The 23,895-nt window shown below is 39.6% G+C and overlaps 1 protein-coding gene across 4 annotated transcripts in view; it reads right to left on the bottom strand.

The window, feature by feature from the left end:
- Nucleotides 1–22,777, bottom strand: part of GADL1 (glutamate decarboxylase like 1) — an 83,433-nt gene extending 60,656 nt beyond the window's left edge. Inside the window, exons 1-7 of one of the 4 annotated variants that reach the window (XM_019285883.3) lie at nucleotides 22,696–22,712; nucleotides 14,352–14,546; nucleotides 11,289–11,458; nucleotides 10,349–10,475; nucleotides 8,573–8,663; nucleotides 7,872–7,978; nucleotides 6,357–6,472 (exon numbers count right to left, since the gene is read on the bottom strand). In XM_019285883.3, coding sequence (XP_019141428.1) covers nucleotides 6,357–6,472; nucleotides 7,872–7,978; nucleotides 8,573–8,663; nucleotides 10,349–10,475; nucleotides 11,289–11,458; nucleotides 14,352–14,412 — 672 coding nt within the window. In that variant the 5' untranslated portion in view covers nucleotides 14,413–14,546; nucleotides 22,696–22,712. Of the gene's footprint in view, nucleotides 1–6,356; nucleotides 6,473–7,871; nucleotides 7,979–8,572; nucleotides 8,664–10,348; nucleotides 10,476–11,288; nucleotides 11,459–14,351; nucleotides 14,547–22,376; nucleotides 22,565–22,695 lie in introns of those variants that run through there. The other 3 variants (XM_010398906.4, XM_010398907.4, XM_019285884.3) reach the window with 3 other exon arrangements.
- Between the last annotated feature and the right edge of the window lie 1,118 nt (nucleotides 22,778–23,895).

Here is a 23,895-nt window from a genome sequence, read left to right as displayed (position 1 = left end):
TTAAAACAAGAGAAATAAATTCCCTAACATAGGGAACAGTGACACTAAAATTAATTCAACAGCACCTAACAGCCATGACAACATATTCTAACACAAAAAGCAAACTGATAAGGTACATATCACACAGTCCATCTTGTACTTTAACGATAACACACACTTAAAGCTGGGGGGGAAAAAAACAAAAAAAGGATGTGCACAATGTTTCAAAAGCAGGCTTAAGAGAAAAAGAAGCTCTATTCCATACAATTTTTCTTAAAGCTGGTTCTACATTAGAATGAAAAGTAGAAGCTTTGAAATGTCATTAGGGAAGAATTATTAATTTTTTGAAAATGCTTTAATAGAAATGAGTCAAAAGTATCAATGAGTGCAAGAGTTAGGATGTGCATGAGGAAAAGGGTCTAAAGGCTATTTAACACAACAGCCTGGAAGTAATTAATGCAGTCTGAAAGTCCAAAAGCACCGCTCCTTGGAAATTGGACCCTTAGTTAGGATGTATCTTATGGTACATTTGAAGCCTCTACCACTTTATGCTTGTAACTCTTCTGTATGCTGGCTCCAAACCTCAGCTGGTGGCCACTGCCAGAGACAGGATACTAGCTAAGCTGACCTGTGGCCTAATTCAGCAACCCATGTCCACAGGATCAAGGAGCTCAGGTTCCAAGACCTACCAAAGCTTAAGATGTGTTACATAGGGATTTGCAAGGCTTTCAACATCCTATCTCTGATAAAGGATCTGGAAATCATGGTGGTGTGAAGAGAGTTCACGTGAATGTGAACCTTACTTAGAAGCTATTATGAAAACAAGCAGACTTTAGACAGGACTCAGCACATCTTCGGACTTTAAAGTGGATTTTGCAAAAGGGTCCAGTGTGGACAAGGCTGCATTTTTCGGAAAATTAAATTACTATTTTAGCAAAGAATTTTAGCTAGGTCTCATCACAGAGACATCTCTGAATGAGTATAAAGACACACGCAGCCCACTTTTCACTTCACACTGAATAAAGGGCATCAGTCTATGAAGCCCATGAAGCGAGTGTAAAAGAGGATTTTAGAAGTGGGTGTTTACTTAATCAGAATGCATTAAAATGATTAAGGTGAGAATGCTATTCAAGCCTACAGACCACTCCATACTTCTTACAAGCTTTTTTCTGTTGAACAAATAGTAATGGTTTATCTAACCATATTTCCAACATTCTTCTTTATCAGGACCTGCTCTACTGTGGATACTGTTATTCCAGCACAAGAACACTTTGTCTTATTCCAGAACAAGAGTACACTGATCTCTGCTTAATTTGCCTTCAAGATTAGCCTGGGAATTCAAGATACAGTAACCTTCTTGACCTGAAGATATTTAGATGTCAAAACTACCCACTCATAGCAGTGGAGTCAATTTCAAGAGTACACCACATCCCATAGGACTAGACAGTTCTTGTCAGAACCAAGACCGTCCAACCCTTGGATTATCACCGCCCTTCTCACAAAAATAAAATTGTCTCTTTTACACATTATTACTGAAGGGTTAAAATAACACATACTCCAGCAAACACGAAGATGTCTAGAATTGTTACTTTTCATACAGGAGGTGAAGCCAGGTGGTTAATTAATTCCATTTTCTTTCTGAGAGTTCACACAAATGCAGTTACTGCAGAACATAATTATGAAAAATGTACAACATTTTAATGTGTGGGCATGAATATATTAAGGGTATTAAAGCCTGTCACGCTTATTTTGATGAGATCGATGATCTCAGAGGGCTCTTTTTCTTTTTGACAAAGAGGTTTCCCCCACCATCACCCACTCTTTAAACAAAGGCATACGAAGACACTACCTGATACTATTGAGTAATTTTTGAAAGCTTAATTTGTAACATGACACATCCACAAGGCCTTTAGGGCTCCGTCACTTAGACTATTACAAGAATAATAACACACATAGGTAGATAATTAGTCTTACATTACATCAATAAAGGTAATAATGATTGTAAGTGGCTGTGTGTTGTTCAGTATAAGTTTGGAGATGTTTTTGACTGACTAGTGAATCACTTAAAATACGAGTTGCCTCCATCACTGATTTCTAGCCATTACTTTCAAATGAAAGGTATGAATCACCAAGAATAATCAGATTGCTCCAAACTGAGAAAGCAGTAGACCTACAAATTCAGTATACTAGTAAGCAAACAATCAGTAAATCATATATTTTATTATAAGCAATGGTATGAGACACTGGGGGAAAGATAAAAGAGGCTTGAGTACCTGAGAGATTATACCAAAAAGCAGAGGAAAAGAGAAGAACAAAGGGAATACAAAGACAAACAGGCTGCAAGATGCATTATTTTTCCTCCAGAAGTACTTCTGTACTTCTCGGAAAATTCCGTCCTCCAGTAGGACAGAAAAAGAACAAGACTCATAATACTACATAGACTTGGAATATTCTTCCTTTGATGAAAAAAGAGGTCTTTCAGTTATATTGATTGAAAACATGTAAGAATTTCTTCGCCCCCTCCCACCACTATTGCTACTAGAAGCCATTATGTTAAACTGCATTGCATCATAGCATCTCCAGTCACAAGAGTGCCAACTAATTCACTTTTCATAGTTCCCTTTCCAAAAAAAGGAGAAAGAAATATCCAGATTAAAAGTATTATTTTAAGTATTGTGAGTTCAGATTACTCTTGCCATGTCTTTCACAGTTTAGTTTGTTTGGACAAATTATTAAATCTGTAGCCATTTGCAGTAAGAAATTACCACCTTTGAGCACAAGATCAAATTGGAACATTGGTGCATTTAAGATATGCTGATGTATTATTTTACCTATATCTAGACGTAATTTTTGTTTCCTGATAATGTTTGCAAAGACAAGGTACTTTCTACCTGTGCTCATTAAAACAGAAGATAAATTTGTATTTTCCTGCTGTTAAAAAGTTTCCTAGAAACATGATTGCATAAAGCAATTACATTATTATGAGATTGTTTTACTACTCATTTTTGTCTGTTGTAATTTCCACAGGGGACAACATGATGAGTTAATGTTGTGTTCTCTCACTTTATTACTTTCACGATCAAGTTGCACTGGGGAGGAATTTAGTTTCATTCTAAAAAAAGCTTCTCATATCAGCATGTGTATTTCAACTGTTTACACATCCTTCTACCCTTAGTTACCACAAATTTAGCAGATTTCTATCTGTCAGATCAATGTAATACATACTCATGCCAGAAAAAAAAAGTTTAGATGGGACTCAAATAACAAAAAGTGATAAAAAGGTGGGCTGATATCTATAACTGGAACCATATTCGTCCTCTACAGAGCCACAAATCATGCCTCAAGAAAGTGGGATATGACAACTACTCTTCTACTGCTACTGTCTCTAGAGGAATCACCCTGTAATTGTCCAGAAAAAGTACTACAGAGTAGCAGCATAAACTGTGTTCACTGTGTATCACCACAGTTTTAAATACCTAAGCATTTTACTTGCAGGAACAAGGAGCCTTTTTTATTCCTGAAGGCCAAACACAATATGCGAGGACCTCGGGTGGGCCATGCATTAAATATACATCTTTATGTTATGCAAGAACATACAAAAAGTACATAGCCCCAAATAGCATCAAGTCATTGAAAATCTGTGCATTCCCCTGCTCTGCAGCAGGGCAAATCTTTCAACCCGACAAGTGCCAAACTGCAACCTAGGGACTTAGCAAATCAAGGCAAAAATAATTTTATTTCGTCGCAGCACTGCAGCCAAGCCCTAAAATGACACAAGGGCCTTGAACAGTCATGTTGTTTGACTCCTTACCAGTACTTGGTTCATTACAGCCTCATGGCTTCTCCATGCCAATGCTGTTGCCTGATTCATGATGAGGATAAACCCAGGTTGTTAACTTTTCCAAGTTTTGTTTTCATTTTTATTAGTTTTGTTGAGGGGATGGGGGGTGACAATTTGCTTCTCCAAAAACAAGCAAAGGATGTTTGGAGAGGGGATCAAGTGTACCCTCAGGAAGCTCATGGATGACACCAAGCTGGGTGGGAGATCAATCTGCTGGAGGGTAGGAAGGCTTTGCAGAGGAAGCTGAGCAAGCTGAAATGATGGGCAAGGCCAAGTGTGTGACATTCAACAAGTCAAAGTGCTGAATCCTGCACTTGGGTCACAGCAACCCCAGGCATCAATACAGGCACAGGGAGGAGTTGCTGCAAAGTGTCCCAGTGGACAAGGACCTGGGGGTGCTGGTCAACAGCAGCTGAACACGAGCCAGCATGTGCCCAGGTGGCGAAGAAGGATCATGTCATCCTGGCCTGGAGGTTCAGAGGGGACCTTATTGCTCTCTACAACTGCCTGAAAGGAGGGTATAGCCAGGTCACAGGTCAGGATCTTCTCCCAGGCAACCAGCAAAAGGATGAGAGGATATAGCCTCAAGCTGTGCCAGGGGAGGTTCAAGTTGGACAATAAGAATTTCACCACAGGAAAGATTAAGCACTGGAAGTTTGCCCAAGGAGGTGGTGGAGTCACCATCCCTGGAGGTGTTCAAGGAACAACCAGACATCGCATTTAGTGCCATGGTCTTGTTGACAAGGTGGTAATCAGTCAAAGGTTGAACCTGATGATCTTAGAGATCTTGCGCAACCTAAAGGTTTCCTTGATTCTGTGATTCAAAGGTGCAAAATGTTAAATAAGACTCAAAATAAAAACAATAATAAAAAAACTGATTGTATGACACCAGCACTTTTGTACTTATCTGAAGTGTGGACTACTGATTACATACATTCTCAATATGGCATATCTGAACAAATGTTTCCAAAAGGTCGTGTACCTTGGACTCAGTATAGGTAAATCTAAAACAAGTAGAAATGAATATGCCCTTTTGCACCCTGATAATGATGAATAAACACCAGTGATCTTAGAAAATACTCACATTATCTAGATATTAAAAGCATCAGTTTTACAGTAAATGATTTTTGAGTACTAAGGATTACATAGTTGTGTGAATCAAACGAAGTATCAGCAATCAAAAGCATGGCCTTACAAATAATTTACCAACTTCTTTTTCCTGGTCATCTCTATGTTTTACGGTTTTGGTCTTCCTGGTGAAGCAAAGACGTAAAAATAAATTTATTCTGGCAGTCAGTTAAAATTTCTTTCGACGTGAAATTAAATGTTTGTTTATTTCAGAGTAAGAAATGAGTTGTAGTTAAACCATGCAATGAAATAAAATGTTACTTCATGATAAAAGTTTCATGGGCTTCACTTCAAAAGCACTCATGGAACTTGCTTCAAACTCATTTGTTCCTCCTTAACTATTTTGAAGATGTAACATGATGGATTAAATATGAACTGGCATGTCATTTCATACACACACTTTCCAGGAAAAAAAAGAAAACAAACAAGATAGTATATTTTGGTTGGGAGAAAAAACAAACAAGCCACCTTTATTTAGGACATGTGGGCTCCATTTCAAAAGACATGTGTTATCCTGGAAAACTTATACAATTCCTTCATCCTTCAGGCTTCTTCAAAATCAACCTCTCATCTATTTACACTGCAAACTGTTTGGAGCATAAAAGTCCAAGCTAAAATTATTCTAGTAACTCTGTATTTTCTAATACAATGAGGTTCTGTACAGACTTCCACTGGTTCCTTTATACAGTAGAGTCAGAATTAATAAGAACTCTTCACTAATCAAATTATAAACACTTAAAATTGAAGGGACAGGGAAGAGAAAAAAGCTTCCAGAAACTACCTTCAGAATAAATGTATGAACGTGACTCAATTTCCCACGGGCATTTTGGACTGATATTATTCAAAAACTTTAAAAACTAGCTACATATTTTCAATTATTTAAATTAAAAATGTCTAAAGGTCCAGCATTTTTTTCTGAGAGGCATATGGTGGGTTTGACTCTGTACCACAACCAATCTGTATTCAGACATAGGGCAGAGCGGGAGCTGCAGAAAGCCATCTCACAGGTCCACAAGTACTCAGTTTAGCACAAATTAAACATGCAGAAAAAAACCTTTGACATCCAAAACCTACCTACAGTTCCCGCTAGACTTTATATTGTGGGAAATCAGATGCTGCAGACCTCCACAATAAAGCAAATGCATTCTGCTTCAGGTTTGCCCCATGTACAACCTATCTTACATCAGCAGTTTTCAAAGCAGGAACATCTGTGTTTGTTTTCTGAAAGCAAGAAAGCAAGCTTCTGCAGGGAAATTTACCATAAGACTTCTCCACTTAGCTCCAATATTCCACATCATACACTGATGTCAGAATTAGTGTACCAGTGCCCCATCAGATATGAAAATGATATAATTCTGTGGCTATTGAAAAACAGAGATCAAAAAGCTTTTCTTTGTTTTCGTTTTACCTCTTCTGAAGCAAACAGAACTAGTCTTGGCAGACTTGAAAGCCCTTTCTCCTTTATCTCAGGACAAAATTTGTATCTTGCTAAATTCATAGCATACATATTAGAAACAGAGCCACCTGCAAAAAGAGACATACAAATATTGTATTAGCCACAGTATGAGTACCTTCCCTGCATCTGACTGCTTGACCTATTAAGAGAAAAATAAACTCCACAGATATCCTAGCGATGCATTCATCACAGTTTATTTCCTCCCCTGAAGGCTACATACATAAAATGAACCTTGGGCTCTGCAGCAGGCATGGAAACAGAGCCTCTTTGGATGTGCTTTGGGGATATTTCCTGAGGAATAAGAGCTGTGCCCAAGCACAAGTTCTTCCCAACAGAGAACACCCTGCCACAGCACCTTCCCCTCTACACTGAAGCAGTGCGAGCTCAGCTGCCCACACCAACCTCAGAGCCTTGGAGATCTCTTGGGTAACCAGGCCTCGGAGGACCATGGGAGAAAAAGGTCTTTGGAAAAAAAAAAAAACCAAACAAAACCAAACACAGTGAGTGGGAACTGAAAGATCTGCAAGGTAAGATCTGGACAAGCTTTATTCACTCGGGACAGGTTTTATTCACCTAGAAAGGCAAAATCAAAGGAGTAAGAAAAACCCTTACATAAAAGTAGAACCAAGAAAAGGACAATTAATTTATCTGCTCTCAGTAGATCACTAAGTTCTAAGCCAGAAATTCTGCTGTAAAAGTAAGGCTTCTACCAAAAATACTCATCAAATTTTATGTGGAAAAAAAAATCCATACCATTTTTATATTAAAAAATATGGAATTTTAGCTTATTTATTTTTCTACCACTCATGTGTAGGCTAGAATTACTGACTTTGTTTCAGTTTTGGAGGGGGAGTTTAAACTCATGTACTCATTAAATTTCTCTTCTCACCCCCAAAATAGATATAAAATCTTCACATCTAGCCTAATTATTTGTTATCTGAATAATCTGGAATATCACCATTATGCTTGATTATTCCAATGCGGTGGGCTGGAACACTGCCTTACAGAACATTTGAAAAACATGGTTTATCAAGCAGCTTAAGAAATATCTGTTTGGCCTAATCATAACATTTAATAAAATTATGAAAATTCAAAGGAGTTAAGGTCATGTAAACTCTTGCTGCCACAGTTCATAGGCAGAATACACCTATCTATAACCTCAGGCACCATGGGTTGATGTCTATCACATAAATCAGCTCCCTGCCTGTCAGCTGACTCATTCCAGTGAGGCTGTTGGTGTTGTTAATAAGATCAGGAACGGCATCAGCTAAAAACAACTAATTTCCATGTAATTATATTTCATGTAGAACTTTTTTCATTCATTCACTGGTCAGAATCACCTAATTATTGCTAGAAACACATATGATAAGCCTAGATTAAATAAATAAATAAACTCCAATGTTCATAGAGTTAATGGTATTAGGCATTAGTTTATAATGACCTATCTTGAGGTCTGACTGTTCTTACCTGGATTAAATATACCATCTCCTTCTTCCCAGCCTATGAATTCAATCATTTTCTTGATGACTGCTTCTTCCACCAACAGAAACACAGGGGACACTTCATATGTGTATCTAAAGAGAAATAATAGCATAATTGGTATTAAAACTACAGAACTCATGGCACAGAGTATTGCTAAAACTAGATAAAGGCTTCCTGCACCTTTCCTTAATCAGCAGCTGATCACCACCAGCAGCTGGACTCTAAACTAAAAACATCATGGATCTGATCCAGTAGAGCAATTGTTTAGTTCCTCTCAGCATCTTATTGACACTTCTACTCTCAAAGTAATACACCAGAGTTTGCTCTTAATGTAGGTCACGCTTAAATTTCAGCTTTACATCTGCAAGTAAACAGTAGACAGGTAACCATCTGCATTCAACTCTGTGCAGAATGCCTCAAAGGAATGAACAACTAAGTTAAGACTAATTCATTTTTATGTACAAAATAAAAGTCTAGGTTTAATAGCATTGAAAAAAAAAATCTCTCCTCTTAAACCCCATCTTCAGCCAATCTGAACCAGCCTGTTTTTTCTCCCAAGGTCTTGCACAATTCTTACTTCTTCTGTAACACTGAGAACAGAAATCAGAAGCAAGAAAGCAAAAAAAAAGCTGTTATTCCAAAAAGCATGCTAATTCATCATCAAGAGGACAAAGAACCACACTTACACACTGGGGTTCAGCGCTTCGGTAATGAAACGGGCCACTAATGAGTAATAATCTATTCCAGCATACAGCTGATTGAAAAATCTTGGATGATCTGAAAATACAGATGAAAAGCAAGTGACAGGATACACCAGAAAAGAGAATACATTACAGTCCCTCTTAGCTGAATGCTGATCATTGCAAACCACAATTCACTCCATTCTCTCAGTATTCTCTGGATTTACTGTCCTTTCCTTAAGTTAGACATTCCTTTGAAAGTAAATTTAATAAGCACTTTCAAACATCAAAATGTGGCTTGGGAAATGCAAGTGGTGCACAGGATGAATATGAGCTGTTCACAAGTTTTATAAATCAAAAATTAAAAGGGATTGACAACTGAGTATACATAGTGACTTTAAACAGTGGGTTTGAGAGGCCACAGATGATGCTCAGCCAAATTTTGGTAAGCAGTAGAATACAGGAACCTGCTGATCCCAGGCAGCTGTGCCTTTTCTCCCACCAAACTCTCAATACAGAGAGAAAGAGGCAGTCTAACAGCTTGGAAAATTTTGCTGCACAATTAAAATGAATGAGAAGCTAATAGAATTTGTTTACCTGCCTTGAAACACTGAGATATAACTAATTTTGACAAAATTCTATCCTATTGCTGCCTATAAAAACAACACAGTTCAACAGAGGGATCACCACCTAAATTTTAATCCATAGCACAGCATTTTTACTTGCAAAACCAGGTGAACAGTATGGCTCCATTTATATTATATCTGGGACTTCAATAAATGTCTATATTTAAATAAAAGACTATTTGCACAGCATATTTTTGTATACGACATCCTTTCTAAGGTGACATAGTATAACAAATTATAATCCAAAGGCAATTTGCAAAAGTAAGATAAACAGAACACCTTCCAGTAACTCAGTAATTATATCTGCATATTATTAATACACTCCCCCTGCAGATGAATATCACTACACTTCTATGGTTTTCAAAGGCATGAGTCCCCTCTCAAAATTATTTCACAGTTTTTCTCCACAGCAACAGTGATTTTAGCAGGCAATACAGCCTGGAAATGCTCGACTAACTGTATCAAATGTCTTTCTTACTTACCAAAGTACAGCCTAAGCCATACAACATTTGAAATCCTGAGCTACTGATTCACAGTGCTATTTCCTGAACAGATGTTGTTCATCCCTTTTCACCAAGATTGAATTACCCTGCACACGCTGCAGAAAGGTTAGCTGTAGAGAACTAATCCCGCAGAGCTGTGGTGTACTGTCTCTGAAACACTGCAGGCTCTCTTCTCATGGTTTCTGGAACAGGAACCACTGCCTATCAGCAAATTAACACCCTAAGAGACTATTGCTCAAATAGAAAAATAATAAATGGAGAGTACTCATCACTAAGAACATATGAGGGCAATGATGGTGGCTCCAAATCTCATCACTCAGACACCAGGAAATCACACATTAAGGTCCTTCTCCTGCCTATTTTGCTAGATTTTTGTATCATTTGTCTAGATGACTTTCTCAAGACTTCAAAGTGACAGAACGTACTGTTAATGCTAATGGCATTACATTTGTTACTTTTTGATTAGTTTGCCATTATTACATATTTTAGTCAAACCTATAGTGACCAAAATTCCATCAAACAACTGTTTGCATACTTGTATAGGCAGGAGGGAAACAAACATTCACACTCCCAGTTCCCTGAAAGGTGACAGAGCTTTGTAAACATTTCTAAGTTAACATGCAGAACAACTGTGCTTAAAATCCCATTCCTACTGGTTTTGACGCTGTATTTTATAACATCACGGCAGAGCTGCAGGATCTTCTGGTGGCATTCTCCGGTGTCCCTCATTTCCAGGTCAAGAATCTGCTTAAGCATTTCGGGGGCTTGCCATTCACAGACCTAGTGATGGGGAGTAGGGCAGACACCATCAGTGAACAGCTTAGCCAGGAGCAAGAGGTTATAGAGGTACAAGGTAATCACCCCGTTCAGCACTGCTTTCACAAAACTTCCCATGGCAGGACAGCATGCCGCCAGAAAATATATCCCGTAAACTGGCCTCATGGGATGTTGGTTTTATCGGATCTTGGGCAATGCTCAACCATAAACATTAGAGTGGGAAATGCTGAAAGGCAGAAAAGAAAGAGGCCTGCAGCTCAAATTCTGTCCTTAGCTAAGGATTTGTAATCACCGCATTTCCAGATACCGTTCTGCCAAGGGGTGGGAGCAAGCAGTGCACGCCTAAAGGCAAGCATGATTTATTTTCAGGACCTCTTCCCCATACAGCCTCTTAAGCAGGTTCTGCAGGACCCACAGCAATCTTTATAATGTTGTCCTTTCACAGTGGTACCGTGCAAGGTACTTTCTTCCTTCTCCAACACCAGTGCCCCTGAGGAGCAAATAACCCAACCCCACCCCACCCCAAGCATGAAAAACACTACAGCCATTTGTGATCTCAATGGAAATGACCTTTTTATTCCGAGATAAAAAAAAAACACCATCATTTTCTGGCAGATATGTATGCTAATTATGTTATTGGAAGGTTTTATAATATATTCTTCATTAATTTGTAAGGCTGTCTTTTTATTTGGAGCCAGGCACAGACTAGAAGCAATTTTCAGGCTACTTAGAGTGCAATAAAATACAGCTTTTAAAAAATTGATTGATTGTTCATTATCTTCACTACAAATTCTCAACAACACTCTACGGTTTTACCTTTTCTGTTACATCATCTGCTTTCTGGACAACGTCTTCCATTATAATCTTACAGGCCTCTTCCACAAACTTCTCTCCTGCTTTTGAGTCCATTATTGGACCATTCAAAATGACCCCATCCACCAAAACAGCATTCCTCTTCTGGAGCATCTCCTGCTTGCAAACACCAACTGTAAGAAAAATAATTCATCATTAAAGCAAGGATAACTAAATAATAAACTAAAAAAATATTCTTTCACTGCTGAAGATTCAGTCAACTTAAGAAATCTCACATGAACTTTTTACATGTACAAAAATCTTTGATTTTGGTGGAAGAATCTTTACAGACCAAAAAACATGGCATTACTTCAAACATAGACTGTTATTCTGCAGGCAATAATAGCCTACTTGTATCTACTGCTTTCTCTAGCATACAAAAGCATGCAAGGGACCTTCCAAACACAGAGGAAAATACAGTTCTGGCTTAGAACATGTTACAGCTGGATAAATAGAAATGCAGCGGAAGATAATGGGCATTTTTATTAGCTGAAAATGTTTCCCTCCACAAGCCATCCCTCTGCTCCCTCTATTTCATGAAATAATTTTCAGCTGTATTTCCCGTATCTTTCTGCTGCTCCTTCCCACCAGCCAGTCCTCTTGCTCTGAGTCTTCTGCATTCTTTGCAGAGTGCTTCACTGACCCACACTCCATGAATATAAAACCTTTCGATATCACATACCTGTACTTCTTTCTGCCCTTACACTATGAAGTGGCCTCAGTCACTAATTACAATAATCTGCTGGGCAGATTATCTTGTTTATTCCCTTCTCCAGTGACAATCTCTTTCCCCTCCCCCACCTCTACCCAGGAGACGTACTCTCCTGATGCGTTCCACGAACACATTTTCACTTCCTCCTTTACATTTCCCCTGAGAGCACACCCAAGATGCTTATAAGACACTGGCCAACAGTGACAACTATGTATCTCTTTCATGTATTTATATATGGCAAGATCAGGACTCCAGTTTTCATCAACATGAGGATGAAGATGAAATTGAGACATTTGGAGATATCAAGGGAATAGATATTTGAAACAGTATCACGGTGAAAGGAGAAGCAGTAACTACTGTAGCCAAATTATCTGGGTTACAGGAAGTATCTGTTCACTGATCTTGCTTTCGAATAGCTGAGATCCATAAAGCCAGGCAGCACTGCCACCATGGGTTGTCTTCACTTCCAGTGAGGATGGTGCAAGGCTGGAGTGTGTGGAAAAAGTTCTATGCCCAAAACAACTTCAGCTTACTGCTTTACGTTTTGCTCCACTTACAAAGTAGAGAAGACAGGTGCCTCTTTCACAGGTCTAAACAAACAACTGAATTTCCAGAGGACTGCCAGTCACTGTAGTTTGAAACATTCATCATGCTTATCATAATTACAGCTCCTCATGCACAGGAGGACATAGAACAACAACAATGCTCTTTAGAAATGTGCATCACTTCAAGGTCCATTGATTGAAAGAAACCCTGCTAATCCCAAGAGCTTTTATTTTCTGGTGACTCAGAGAAGGTATTCAGTTCACTTTGATTTATCAGGAGAGATATGACAAACAAGATAAAATTCTAACATGAGATGGGACCTCACACTTCCCATAATGCTGCCAACAAAAATGACATACCCCACCCCCCTCTTCCATGCATTTCTGAAATTACTCCTCTTTTTAATCCAAATGGGCAGTATATTAAATTTTCCTGAACAGAGTAGGCTTCAGCACATTGTTACAGGAAAGGCATAAATGTTCTTATGGGACAGATGGAAAACAAGCAGGCAAACAGTATTAAATCTTCAACAGGCAAAGAGGGAAAATCACAGGCATCAAAAATATCAATTCTCATCATGCTTTCCAGCACACCACAGCAGAGGCACTGTAAAGAAACTGCAGCTTTGAAAAAGTCTTAGATGTTTATCTCTGGAAACACAAGCTAGTAGATCAGCTTTACAAGACTTAAAACCCCTGGGTATTACCAGGAAATGGAAGGCATCAGGGCTTTGGGCAGAGAAAACAGAGACTAATTTTGTGTTGAGACTTCGTTATTTGATGCATAAATAGCTGCCTTAAGTACTGTTCAGAGTTTAACATAAACAGAAGAAAAGAATTTCAACCTTAGCATCACCTGGAGAGTCTATGATCTCCACGTATATCAAAGGTGTTTTGTTTCTATGAAAAAGAGAACAAGATCTAAAAAAAAAAAAAACTATGTGGGAGATTAATATCTATTGCAGAGCACAGTTATTGATACTTCCTTTGGTTACAAGCAGAATAGATGGTAGAGCAAGAGAACTCACTCATTCTTTAACACTTTGTTGTTGTTGTTTGTTTGGGGTATTGTTGTTATTGTTCGGTTGATTGGTTTGGGGTTTTTTGTTCTTCAACTCTCAGGTGTCTGCTAGAAGCAGAGTTGTGAAAAGGGCTTCTATTGGTAACTCCCTTAGCCCTATTCCTGTCACTTTTGAACAGAGATAGGATTCTAGTATTTCCATGACTTTACAATGATCGTTTTACAGGAATTCTGCAAAAGCAGAACTTTACATTACTTTTTCTACCAGGTCTTTAGGGAACTGAGTCATAGGTCTAACAGCTTTCTATTTGAAGCAGGTCTGTTCACCTCTACACACAGTTTTACAGTCTCCCTAGGATGCTTTGTGGATCCTGAGGAAGAAGATATGCTCTGGAAAATGGGTGATTTTCTACCCCTAGTCCCCACATCTGTTTTGGAACCTGGGCACAGTCTATGAAAGAAAGGCAAAGCAGAGAGATTAGAAGGAAGAGATGGAAGACAGCCTTCATTTAAACATCATTTTACCTCTGTAAAGCTCCAGCAAAGAGTTCGTAACTTTGCCCATATTTCATGGAATAATATTCCTTGCAATTACTTACCATTTCCTCAATATTTTTTTGGTTATCACTTACAATTTCAATCTGAATTTGTTGCAATTCTGCCTTGGAATATACCATAAGCTCATTACTTGAAATTAGCAGAAACAATTCTTTCACAATCAGACACTAACTCAAACCCCAAGCACATACATTTTTCTGAGGTAGTCTTCAGGTTTTGGAAACCACTACTGGATACATACACTCTTCTCATCCCTCATGATCTTTCTGCAATTGATGATACTTAATCTTCTACTCATAACTGTCTGAATCCTGGAGTTCTTATGAGATGACCACACTCTTCTTTATCAAAAAATTAATGTGCTTCCTCTTGGTTGCAGTAAAACCCTGAAGAAGAAGACTAAGTAGGTGATAAACCTCTGAAATTCCACAACATCTTCTCTTTTATCACATTTTTTAAAAGAGACCAATGACCAATTCATTACGCTTTAGATAGACGAACCTCCAGAAATATTCCAGGTTCACTTTCTATGTCACAGTTAAATAGATGCCTTTAATACATTCTCAGAGCTCAGCGTCCAAGCTAAGAAACACACAGTATGCTGATGATACATTGTCTCTTAAGAAAAAAATAAAATCACTCATCAAATGCTCACGACACTATTTTCCATTAAAAAAATTTGTGCCTTTTACATATCTGTCTCAAACGCACCTGATTGCACTGATGGAACATCATTTTCTTTGAAGTGGGAAAGCCCACTTCATAGAAACAGCATCTTGCCACACGTACCTCTTTTGTTTTCAAATATGATAGGGAAATCATCTAGAGATGTGGCTATAATAAATATGTTCTTTCCTATTTGAGAATACAGAAACACATTCTGAAGCAGACTCAGAAAACAGACTTCCAGAAAATACATCAAATACAACTTCAGCCAAATGGCTCCAGGCTTCAAAAAGAACTAAAAATTTAGCAAATGGAAGAGCTTTAACACAGAGATTAAGAATTACTGTTTAAGACATCCTTCAGCAAAAGAGAAGATTCAATCCTGCTCCAGTCGAAGGCAATTGGGCATTCAGCCACTGGCTTCAGCAGCAGCAAAGTCAAGCTCATAATTCTAATATTTCATCCTGGAAGAAATATTCTATTACAGAAGCCTAAGGGTTTCCAACCAGCATTTCATTTTTATGATCAATATTATTTTCCCAGCAGCAAACATAAATTAATTGGAGTTGGAATAATGTACAGAAAAAAATAAACATTTTTTCAGATGTTTCTATATCTGTATATAAGTAGTACCATATATTTTAAAAGCTTCATCTGTGTTTCCGTATTTGACTGCTAAATCCTTGCACTACAAAAAGCAACTGAAGCATTGTACTTGGCCCATTCTAACAATATTTGGGAGAGTAGCGTGAAATGACCAGAAAGATTTACTGCTCACAAGGCAAATGAGGAAACAGAAGGGGTTTGTTGTGAAAGAGTAGCTTGTGCTTGAATTCCAGAGCCAAATCCTGTTCAGTTTATACTGCATTAGCACCACTGACTATTCAAGGGAATGCAAAAAGCTGGCTTTGACCAAAGGCCTATTTCTGCTTTGTAACAAATGCAGTAGTAATTGCCAGCATTAATCAGAAAAAAAAATTAAATTTCTCATTCTATATGATCTAGTCATTGGTCTTCTTTCAGTGTGTCCAGCAAAAGAAAACAAGTGCCTTCAGCATTAAGACTCCACACCAACCTGTTTAACAAATTACTGTGGTGCCATATCATGTATCAAAGCATTAAAACACATACTTGTCCCACACTATGCAGCTGTTTGAGTCCCTTGGTATAAATAATCTTTAAAGACACTTACTTTTTCTTTAATCACTGCTTTCTGTTCTTATGAATAAAGTAAAGCCACTCCGGTCTTAAGGCAAAAATACATTGTTTCTTCCTAAACTGATTTCCCAGGCCTGTTGCCAAGGAAATGTAGTTTTCTTAAAATCCAGTATATGAAATGACTTGTTGTCCTGGAAAAGCTATCCATATGAAAGAAAAATAAGTAGGCATGAGTATGGTAGGGCTTACACAATTCCCCCTATATTACATATTCTTGTTTTGCTGGTTTATGGAGCAGGCCTGTGGATAGAGAACAAGCTGGGTGCTTCCCCTCAGATGGTCTGCAACAGCCACCCCCACATGGGAATCCTCTGACTGTGAAAAGGCAAATGTGACCTTTATAGAGCAGGACCTAACCAAAACAAAAGTGCTTGTGTCTGGGCTCCAAAACCCCTGAATAGACTCATTGAGCACACTGCTGGCACTGAACGGCAACACCACAACAAATGGGTCCTATTCTCCATCCCACACCTGAATTTGCCTTTCCTAAAGGAAGGGTTGGGAGAATGAAATGAGGAGAGGACACCCAGCAATGAATATCTGACAGGGAATGTGAGGTCCACACTAGGACAGAGGTCCTGCTTTCAGAGGTATTTCCAGAGTTCTGAGGGGGCACCCTTTTGAGTTGAATGCTCACATGCCATATTGTGCTGCCCTAGGCAGGATTTGCTTAAAAAAAAAAAAAAAATCAGGCAAATAGTTAAAAAAATATTCAGACATCTTTATGCAGCCAAATCTCAGGAATTGAACTTAATTTTTCGTAACAACTCTGCAATGCCCTAACCAAGTAACTGCAGGAATGATTCATGCCGTAACATTTCCAATTAGGAAGAAAGGCTGTGGAGAATCAGAATTTACCTTGATGCAAAACTGAGAAACAGCAAATGCCAACTATGAAATGGAAATCCCAACTCCCTGACCCCAATGAGATCCTTTCGGCTCACAACATTATAACTCTTAACACCTGCTAAGAGTGTAGGAACTATCTGAGAAACAAAACTCCTTTTATTTTAATCAAAAGTTGTGTATTGATGATGAACATCTAATGAATGTTCCTTTTTCTGTGGGAAAGTGACTGAATCTGCAACATCCAAGTCAGTCAACAGTACTGTGCATGGGATAGCAAAGTTAACTTCAGGAGGCCGAGTTCAGACAGAAATGATGAATATAGGTGTGACCCACATAGAACATACAGAATCCCCAAGATTTTTCTAGTTCCCAATGGAAAGAAAAGGTGAAATGAAAACACAAATAGTCGGGGTTTTTTCCAAATGGAAGTTCTGCAACTTGTTTTAAAAGGGTTCCTGACAGCCTGCAATTTCATGCAAGAACTATATTTTTTATCATAATATAAAATCAATTTTTAGCTCCAGTCTTTCAAAAATCAACTAAGCAGGCAGTAATTTACTAAAACTGAGGTTTTTGGGATTCGATGCAAGTTAAAATGTAGAAATAGATGAAAAGTCTAAATTTCATTTTAGAAAGTTTTACCTCTACATTCAAGTTACTGTCAAAACAAGTCTTTTCCTCTCAGTTTTTCATATCATAAACACTTCCATATTTTCTGCTTCCTGTAAAGGATTTCCAATTGCTGTAACTCATGTCTACAACATAACTCTGAGATACACCCTTATTTACTAACATGAGGAAGCTGGTGCATAGCTAATCAGGATGTAACTTTCCAGCCCACTAGGTTCTCTGAACTAGTTCCTAATAGATATTCATAATTTATTAGCCTATCAGTTCAATGTAGAAGTGGTTTAAAGCAGCTCAATGCACTTTCAAAATGTAGCAAGTTGCCTTGCCCAGGCTATTATAATGCTGCTGGTAACATCAGCAGAGATTGGTCACCCAGAGGAGGGACCCAGCGGGGCTCTGGACACGCCACTTCAGGTTGTGCCTGCCTTGGGTTTACTACCTGATTTGGGAAACCACTCCTGAGCTGCAAGAGGCCAGGCTGCTGCATGGCACTGGCAGGTGCCAGCAGAAGACACTAGCAGTCCTTTACTAGATCATCAGTCTGGATGGTGCCTGGTGAGAGAACAGATCTGATCCTACTGTGCATGCGAGGGCTCAGCAATGAGACTGTGATCCCAGCAAAGCAGCTGAAAGACACCCAAACAGAGCCCCCATACCACCTTGTAGTCTGATTGCACTCAGGTCTTCCATTTTCCCTCTACTGAAGGCAGGAAACTGATACCTAATTTTGTTTGGAGTTTGGTTGGTTGGTTTTTTTGACTTTGCCAAAACTGAAATCAGTCATTTGACCTCAGCATTAGCACTGCAACCAAATACCAGGTACATACAGCATTTGTCACTTGCTCTTTCCTCTTCAGGCTGGTGCCAGAGCTTTTTAACATGACATATTGGCCCCAAAGAGGGCTCAATAATCCCTGAACAATGGAGTAGGGTTGCTTGAGAAAAATTAGTTTAAGCAGCTTAATGAGACACTGCAAGCTGTCTTACAGTCTAACCAGCAGAGGGATGCCAAGCCACTTAAAGACAATCTTTCCTGTTGAAACCCTGACATTTGCCAATGGATAAGATCATATTTAAAAGGTTTTCCAGCATACATAAGATGAGATGTGACAAAGGGCAGAGATAGCTAAGCTTTAGAGCCACAAGCTCTTCCAAATTTTCTAGATTTAACCAACTACTTTGTAGAGTCATTGCTACTTTGCTGACAAAAGACCTTGGTCACTAAGAACCACCTTTCTCACCACATTCATGGCACTGAAAAGCTTCTGGTCCAGTGACTTTTACTTTAAAAGACAATTCTATTTGCTGACGCTTGACAGGCTTTTCAATAAAAAAAATAAAGATCGCATATATTCAAGAAATGGTAACAGAGATTGACATACATACATTTGAATCAGGTAAAAGACATCTTCTATTACCCTTGGACAAGGCCTGATGGTAATTATCAACAGAAACAACCACTACTGACATGCCACAAAGCAACAACAATTTGCCTTTTCAATTAATTATTCCCTCATTGCACATGTATAAACCCCAGTAATGCTAAAATAAGATTAGATTACTTGTGTGCACAGATGGGAGAACAAAAAAAAGGGGGGGAGAAATGGCCCAAATTTAGCCACGTCCTGCTCAGTATCCTTGACTTCTCAATGCTTTACCAACAACTACCTCCTACAACCTCTGCAGTTTGTGACATGAGACAAAGCAAAAGATGCCATAAGAAGTTCAACTTCTGATTTTTGCAAAGCTTGGAGAGGTAGTTTCCATAAACATATGGGGTGAGCATAAAAAACTATCCCAAATTGGATCACAGAGTGGAAGCAAGTCAGAAATACAAAGACATGTATGCCAATGCGTCCATTTTTTCTGTGTTGAATATGTAATAAATGCTTATGCAAATACAAATGATCTTTAAAGAAGCAGGCAGCTTAAAATAGTCAAGAGCAGGGAAATTAAGGCACACAAAATCTAAACTGTTTAATAGGCAATAATAGCTGAATCAGTATGCAACAAGATCTCCTAATGCATTAAAAAGTGACAATTCCTGGTTGTATAAGTGACAGTTTAAAAGATGCCTTAATCAAGAAAGAAAAATTATTTATTGAACTTTTCAAATGTCAAATTAAGCTTCTTCACTAAATGTTCATTAACTGCCAAGAAAATTCTTATTAATTTTAAAGCACCATGAATGCATTTAAACAGAATGGTTTTATTTGAGGCAAGCTTCATTTCTTGCAAAACGATGTCTCCCTTCCTCTGATGAAGTGATATTAGCAAAGATCCTAGTACCTCTTTTATCAGATCAGACTTTAAGACACAGGAGAGATAGTATCCCCCTGCTCTGACCAAAATACTAACCTGAGTGCCATATTACCAGCGCCCTAAAGTCACCCTAATTTCCAGGGCATTTAACCACGCTTCACATTACAGCTGTTTGAGATGGCAACATGGCAACACCTCACATGAAATGTTTGCCAACTCACCTCTCCAATCTGCTGGTGGCATAAAGCCATGTAACTCCCCATTCATACCATATACACATGGAGCCACCAGCAATTCAGAGGTTAAAAAGCAGCATACTGCACAAATTCTGGCTGCTCCCTTCCTCTTGTGATTGCCAGCTCTGACTCCGTTGTATTGATGAGCTAGCAACCTGCTTGAAACTCTACTTAATACACTCAGACTTATGCCCCACAAGGAAACAGCTTATCTATTTTTTTTCTCCAAATACAGAATTTGCCAGGCTTTTTCCATGCCAAATCAACCTTGGAAAACCACCCTGATGCCAAATGAATGAAATATATATGCAATGAAGATCCCTTTCTGCAGCTAGGAGTAGGAATTTATAACTTGGCCTCCTCTCATTAATGGGATTTTGCTGGCTTTTGTGTGAATAGAAGCATAGCCAAAAAAAAAATACTGTTACTCATGCCTGCACAGTCATTAAGGCTTCCCTTGTGGACAGTGGTGATGTCTGAGAGAAATTAGGCTCAACTAGCAATCAGCAAGATGAAATTCAAGTGGTCACTTACAGATATATTGAGGGGGGTTAAAAAAGAAAAGGAAAAAAAAAAAAACAAAAAAAAACCCGAGGAAAATAACCCAGAGCGTCACCCCTCAGAGTGCTCCCACTGTGCTCACCACAGCAGCTACTGCAAGTGTTAACTCTCTGCACATCCAAGTCTCCACTCCAACTGTGCCCACTTTGCCAGCTGCTCCAGCTGTGTAAAGGAAACACAATGCTAGTGCTGCAACAGGCAGGTGCCTTCAGTCTCTCTCCCAGATGCTTTACAATAAAACTTTAAAAGCTAAGAGCACAAAATATCAGTACTGAAAGGAGAACTGCACCCATCAGCCCAGAAGGTTTGGTTTTAACAATGGACTCACATTTGCTTATAAAAAAAAAAAATAAAAAGAAGAGCTATTTCAGCAGGCAAAATTGTACAACCTCAAGAACCACAGAGCCAAATCTCTACAATAACTTGAGCTTATAGAGAAGGCTACAACACAGCCTAACTTCATTCACCATCCCACTTAAGTGAAGCTCATTCACCAGACAGAACCTAGCAGAAAACACAGCAAATCACCAAAGTAAAAGGAGAGTGGTCTGTGAGAGTAAAGAACTCCTCATGAGAGGGAAAGTGCAGAGAAATAACAGATGCTACTCATGAATAACGTAGAGGGACTAGAAAACCCACAGCAACAAGGGTGGAGATCACATTACCATTAGACACATTCTGTTTTACATTGGTTCGGGGAGGAAATTAGGAAGAAAATTAGAGCTTCTGGTAGTGTACAACAGGCAATATTAGAACAAGAACACTACAACCCACCTAAACCACCCAGATCTCAGTCTTGGTGACTGCTGGCAGCATATCTTTGGTGTTGTTTTGGCAGAGGATATAAATATAAGCTGCATCTGAGGCAAGTGACTTTTGGAGCTGCTGCCACTAATACAGTACTTCCCCTGCTACTCACATAGTACAGCTGTCCTTACAGTACAGCCTTAAACTACTATGGGCACCAGAACATATTTACTACACACCAGAACTATCATATAAATTTACAATGCTCATTCAATTTACATCAAATAAAGCAAAAGGGATCCACTGTTTGTAAAATATTAAGTTTCTGGAGTTTTCTTTCAAATATATGATTTTGTTCAGAGACTTTTTGAACAATATAGTGCTAATAATTTGGTTCACCCATGGATGTAAGAGGAGACTTCTCAACCTGGGAATAAAAGCTTTTTCACTGTTTAATCCATGTTTAGGGTAAAATATAAAAGACACTTATTTGGCCTCAAGTCTTTTTTGACAGTTTTTATAAGAGATTCACAAGTTGAGATAAGTGAAGAAATTCTTATCAAGAATATTGATCTTGTGGGAGAGGGGGAGAGCCATCTGCAAACACTTTTACTATTTTCTGACTTAGCAATCAGCTTCCATTCACAAGACCAAGGACTTCCTTCTTTCTCAACCTTGCAAATTTAATCTCTGCATTTTCTAAGCTCCTCCAGCAGTGTCATTATTGTATTAGCCATAGTTCATCCACAGTCCCAACTTTCATAAGAATACAGTTATCTTTTCATTAATGCTGCAAGGTCTTCCTCTTCATGCGGGTAAAGAACTTGATAATGCATTTATAAAACAGGATTAACTTCTCCCTTACAGAAACCTTTTATTCCAAAGCAAATCACTATATTGCTATATATCACTATAATATTCTGATACCTGACAAAAAAAGAAAATTAAGAAATTTAATTTAAAGGTACCCCTCTTTAAAGATCACTTATTTCAACAAAAAAATACTGTTCTTCAACGTTTTGATGACAACTGTTGCAAACTCTGTACCTTATTAAACCATCCTGGCTACGCTACTGCTGCACCGTAGCAAAAGGAGGTTACAGGTAGATCCCCAGCAGGCAGCCGTACACCTGGGCTGCGAACCGACCCTGCCTCCTTCCTCTTGCCCCGAGGCCCCTCTCCTCGCCAAGCCCGGGGATACCCGTGTTGGGGAGGCTGCAGGAGCCTCCGCAGGACGAGGAAAGGGTTACAAGCCCCGAGCGGGGCAGAGAGCGAGCCGCTTCCCTCCTCCCAGCCTCTCCCGAGCCCCTCCGCCCGCAGCGGGGACAGGAGAGGGACAAGGCGGCTGTGCCCCATCAGCGTTTACCCTCCATCCCGGCGTCGCTCTGGGACCGGAGAGCAGCGGGGGCCGCTCTCGCTGTGCCCTGGCCGCTGCCGCGCCCGCAGCCTCCGCGCCGCCGGGGCCGCTATAAATACCCTCGGCAGCGCCGGGCCGCCCCTCCCGCGGGGCAGGGCGACCCGCCACGGCTGCCGGCGGGGCCCCGGGCCGCGGTACAGCGCCATGCTCGGGGGCTTCGTGCCCGGGGGCTGCCTTCACTGCCAAATCGGGGGGTGGCAGTCGCTGCTCGTGATATCGGGTTTGTTTCGCTGCCTCTAAAGCCTGACCCGGCGCCTTAAAGCCCTCGTCGGGGCTGCGAGGCTCCCCTGCAGGCAGGCAGCCCTGAGAACGGCTCGTCCAGTTCCCTGCCAGCATCGCCGCCCACCGAGGGCAATTTTCACAGAATCACAGAAGATTCTGAGTTAGAAGGGACCCACAAGGACCATCAAGTCCAACTCTTAGCGCGGCCCAGGACGCCCCAAGAATCACACCATGCGCACAAGAGCATTGTCCAAACGCTTCTTGAACTCTGTCAGGCTTGGTGCTGTGACCACTTCCCTGGGGAGCCTGTTCCAATGCCCAACAACCCTCTGGGTGAAGAACCTTCTTCTAATATCCGACCTAAACCTCCCCTGATACAGCCTCAGGCCATTCCCTCGGGTTCTGTCACTGGTCACCACATAGAAGAGATCAGTGCCTTCCCCTCTGCTTCCCCCCACGTGTAAACTGTAGACTGCAAGGAGGTCCTCCCTCATTCCACTCTTCTCCAAGCTGAACAGACCAAGTTTTAAGGGATGAGTTGTGGCTGGCATCCCCGTTCCAGTTCGTCCCAGGACACCTGCCTCGTTCAGCACAACATAGGCCTTCTTAATTCTCATCCCTTTATTTCCTCCTAATTACCACATCTTAAAATAAATTTCCTCCCAATTCCTATCTTTTAAAAGAAAAAGGTAAACAAGCTTTGTTTTTGAGTGCTGTTGTCACAGGAAGGTCTGGAAGTGTCCAAAAATTAACTTCCAATGCCCCCAAAATTTATGCCTTCCCTTAAAATTTAATCCTGATTAAAGTTTGACAAAGACGTTTGGAAGTAGTGAAATATTCACATGTGAATTAAACATTTATTCACATGTAGTATCCTAATTTTTCTTCTTTGCAGGGAAACAAATGTAGCCCTTTTGTAGCTTAACA

Source organism: Corvus cornix, chromosome 2 (assembly GCF_000738735.6).
Source record: "Corvus cornix cornix isolate S_Up_H32 chromosome 2, ASM73873v5, whole genome shotgun sequence".
Taxonomy (NCBI): Eukaryota; Metazoa; Chordata; class Aves; order Passeriformes; family Corvidae; genus Corvus; species Corvus cornix.
The sequence above is the reverse complement of the archived record's forward strand: the minus strand, read 5'-3'. Positions and strand labels throughout refer to the sequence as shown.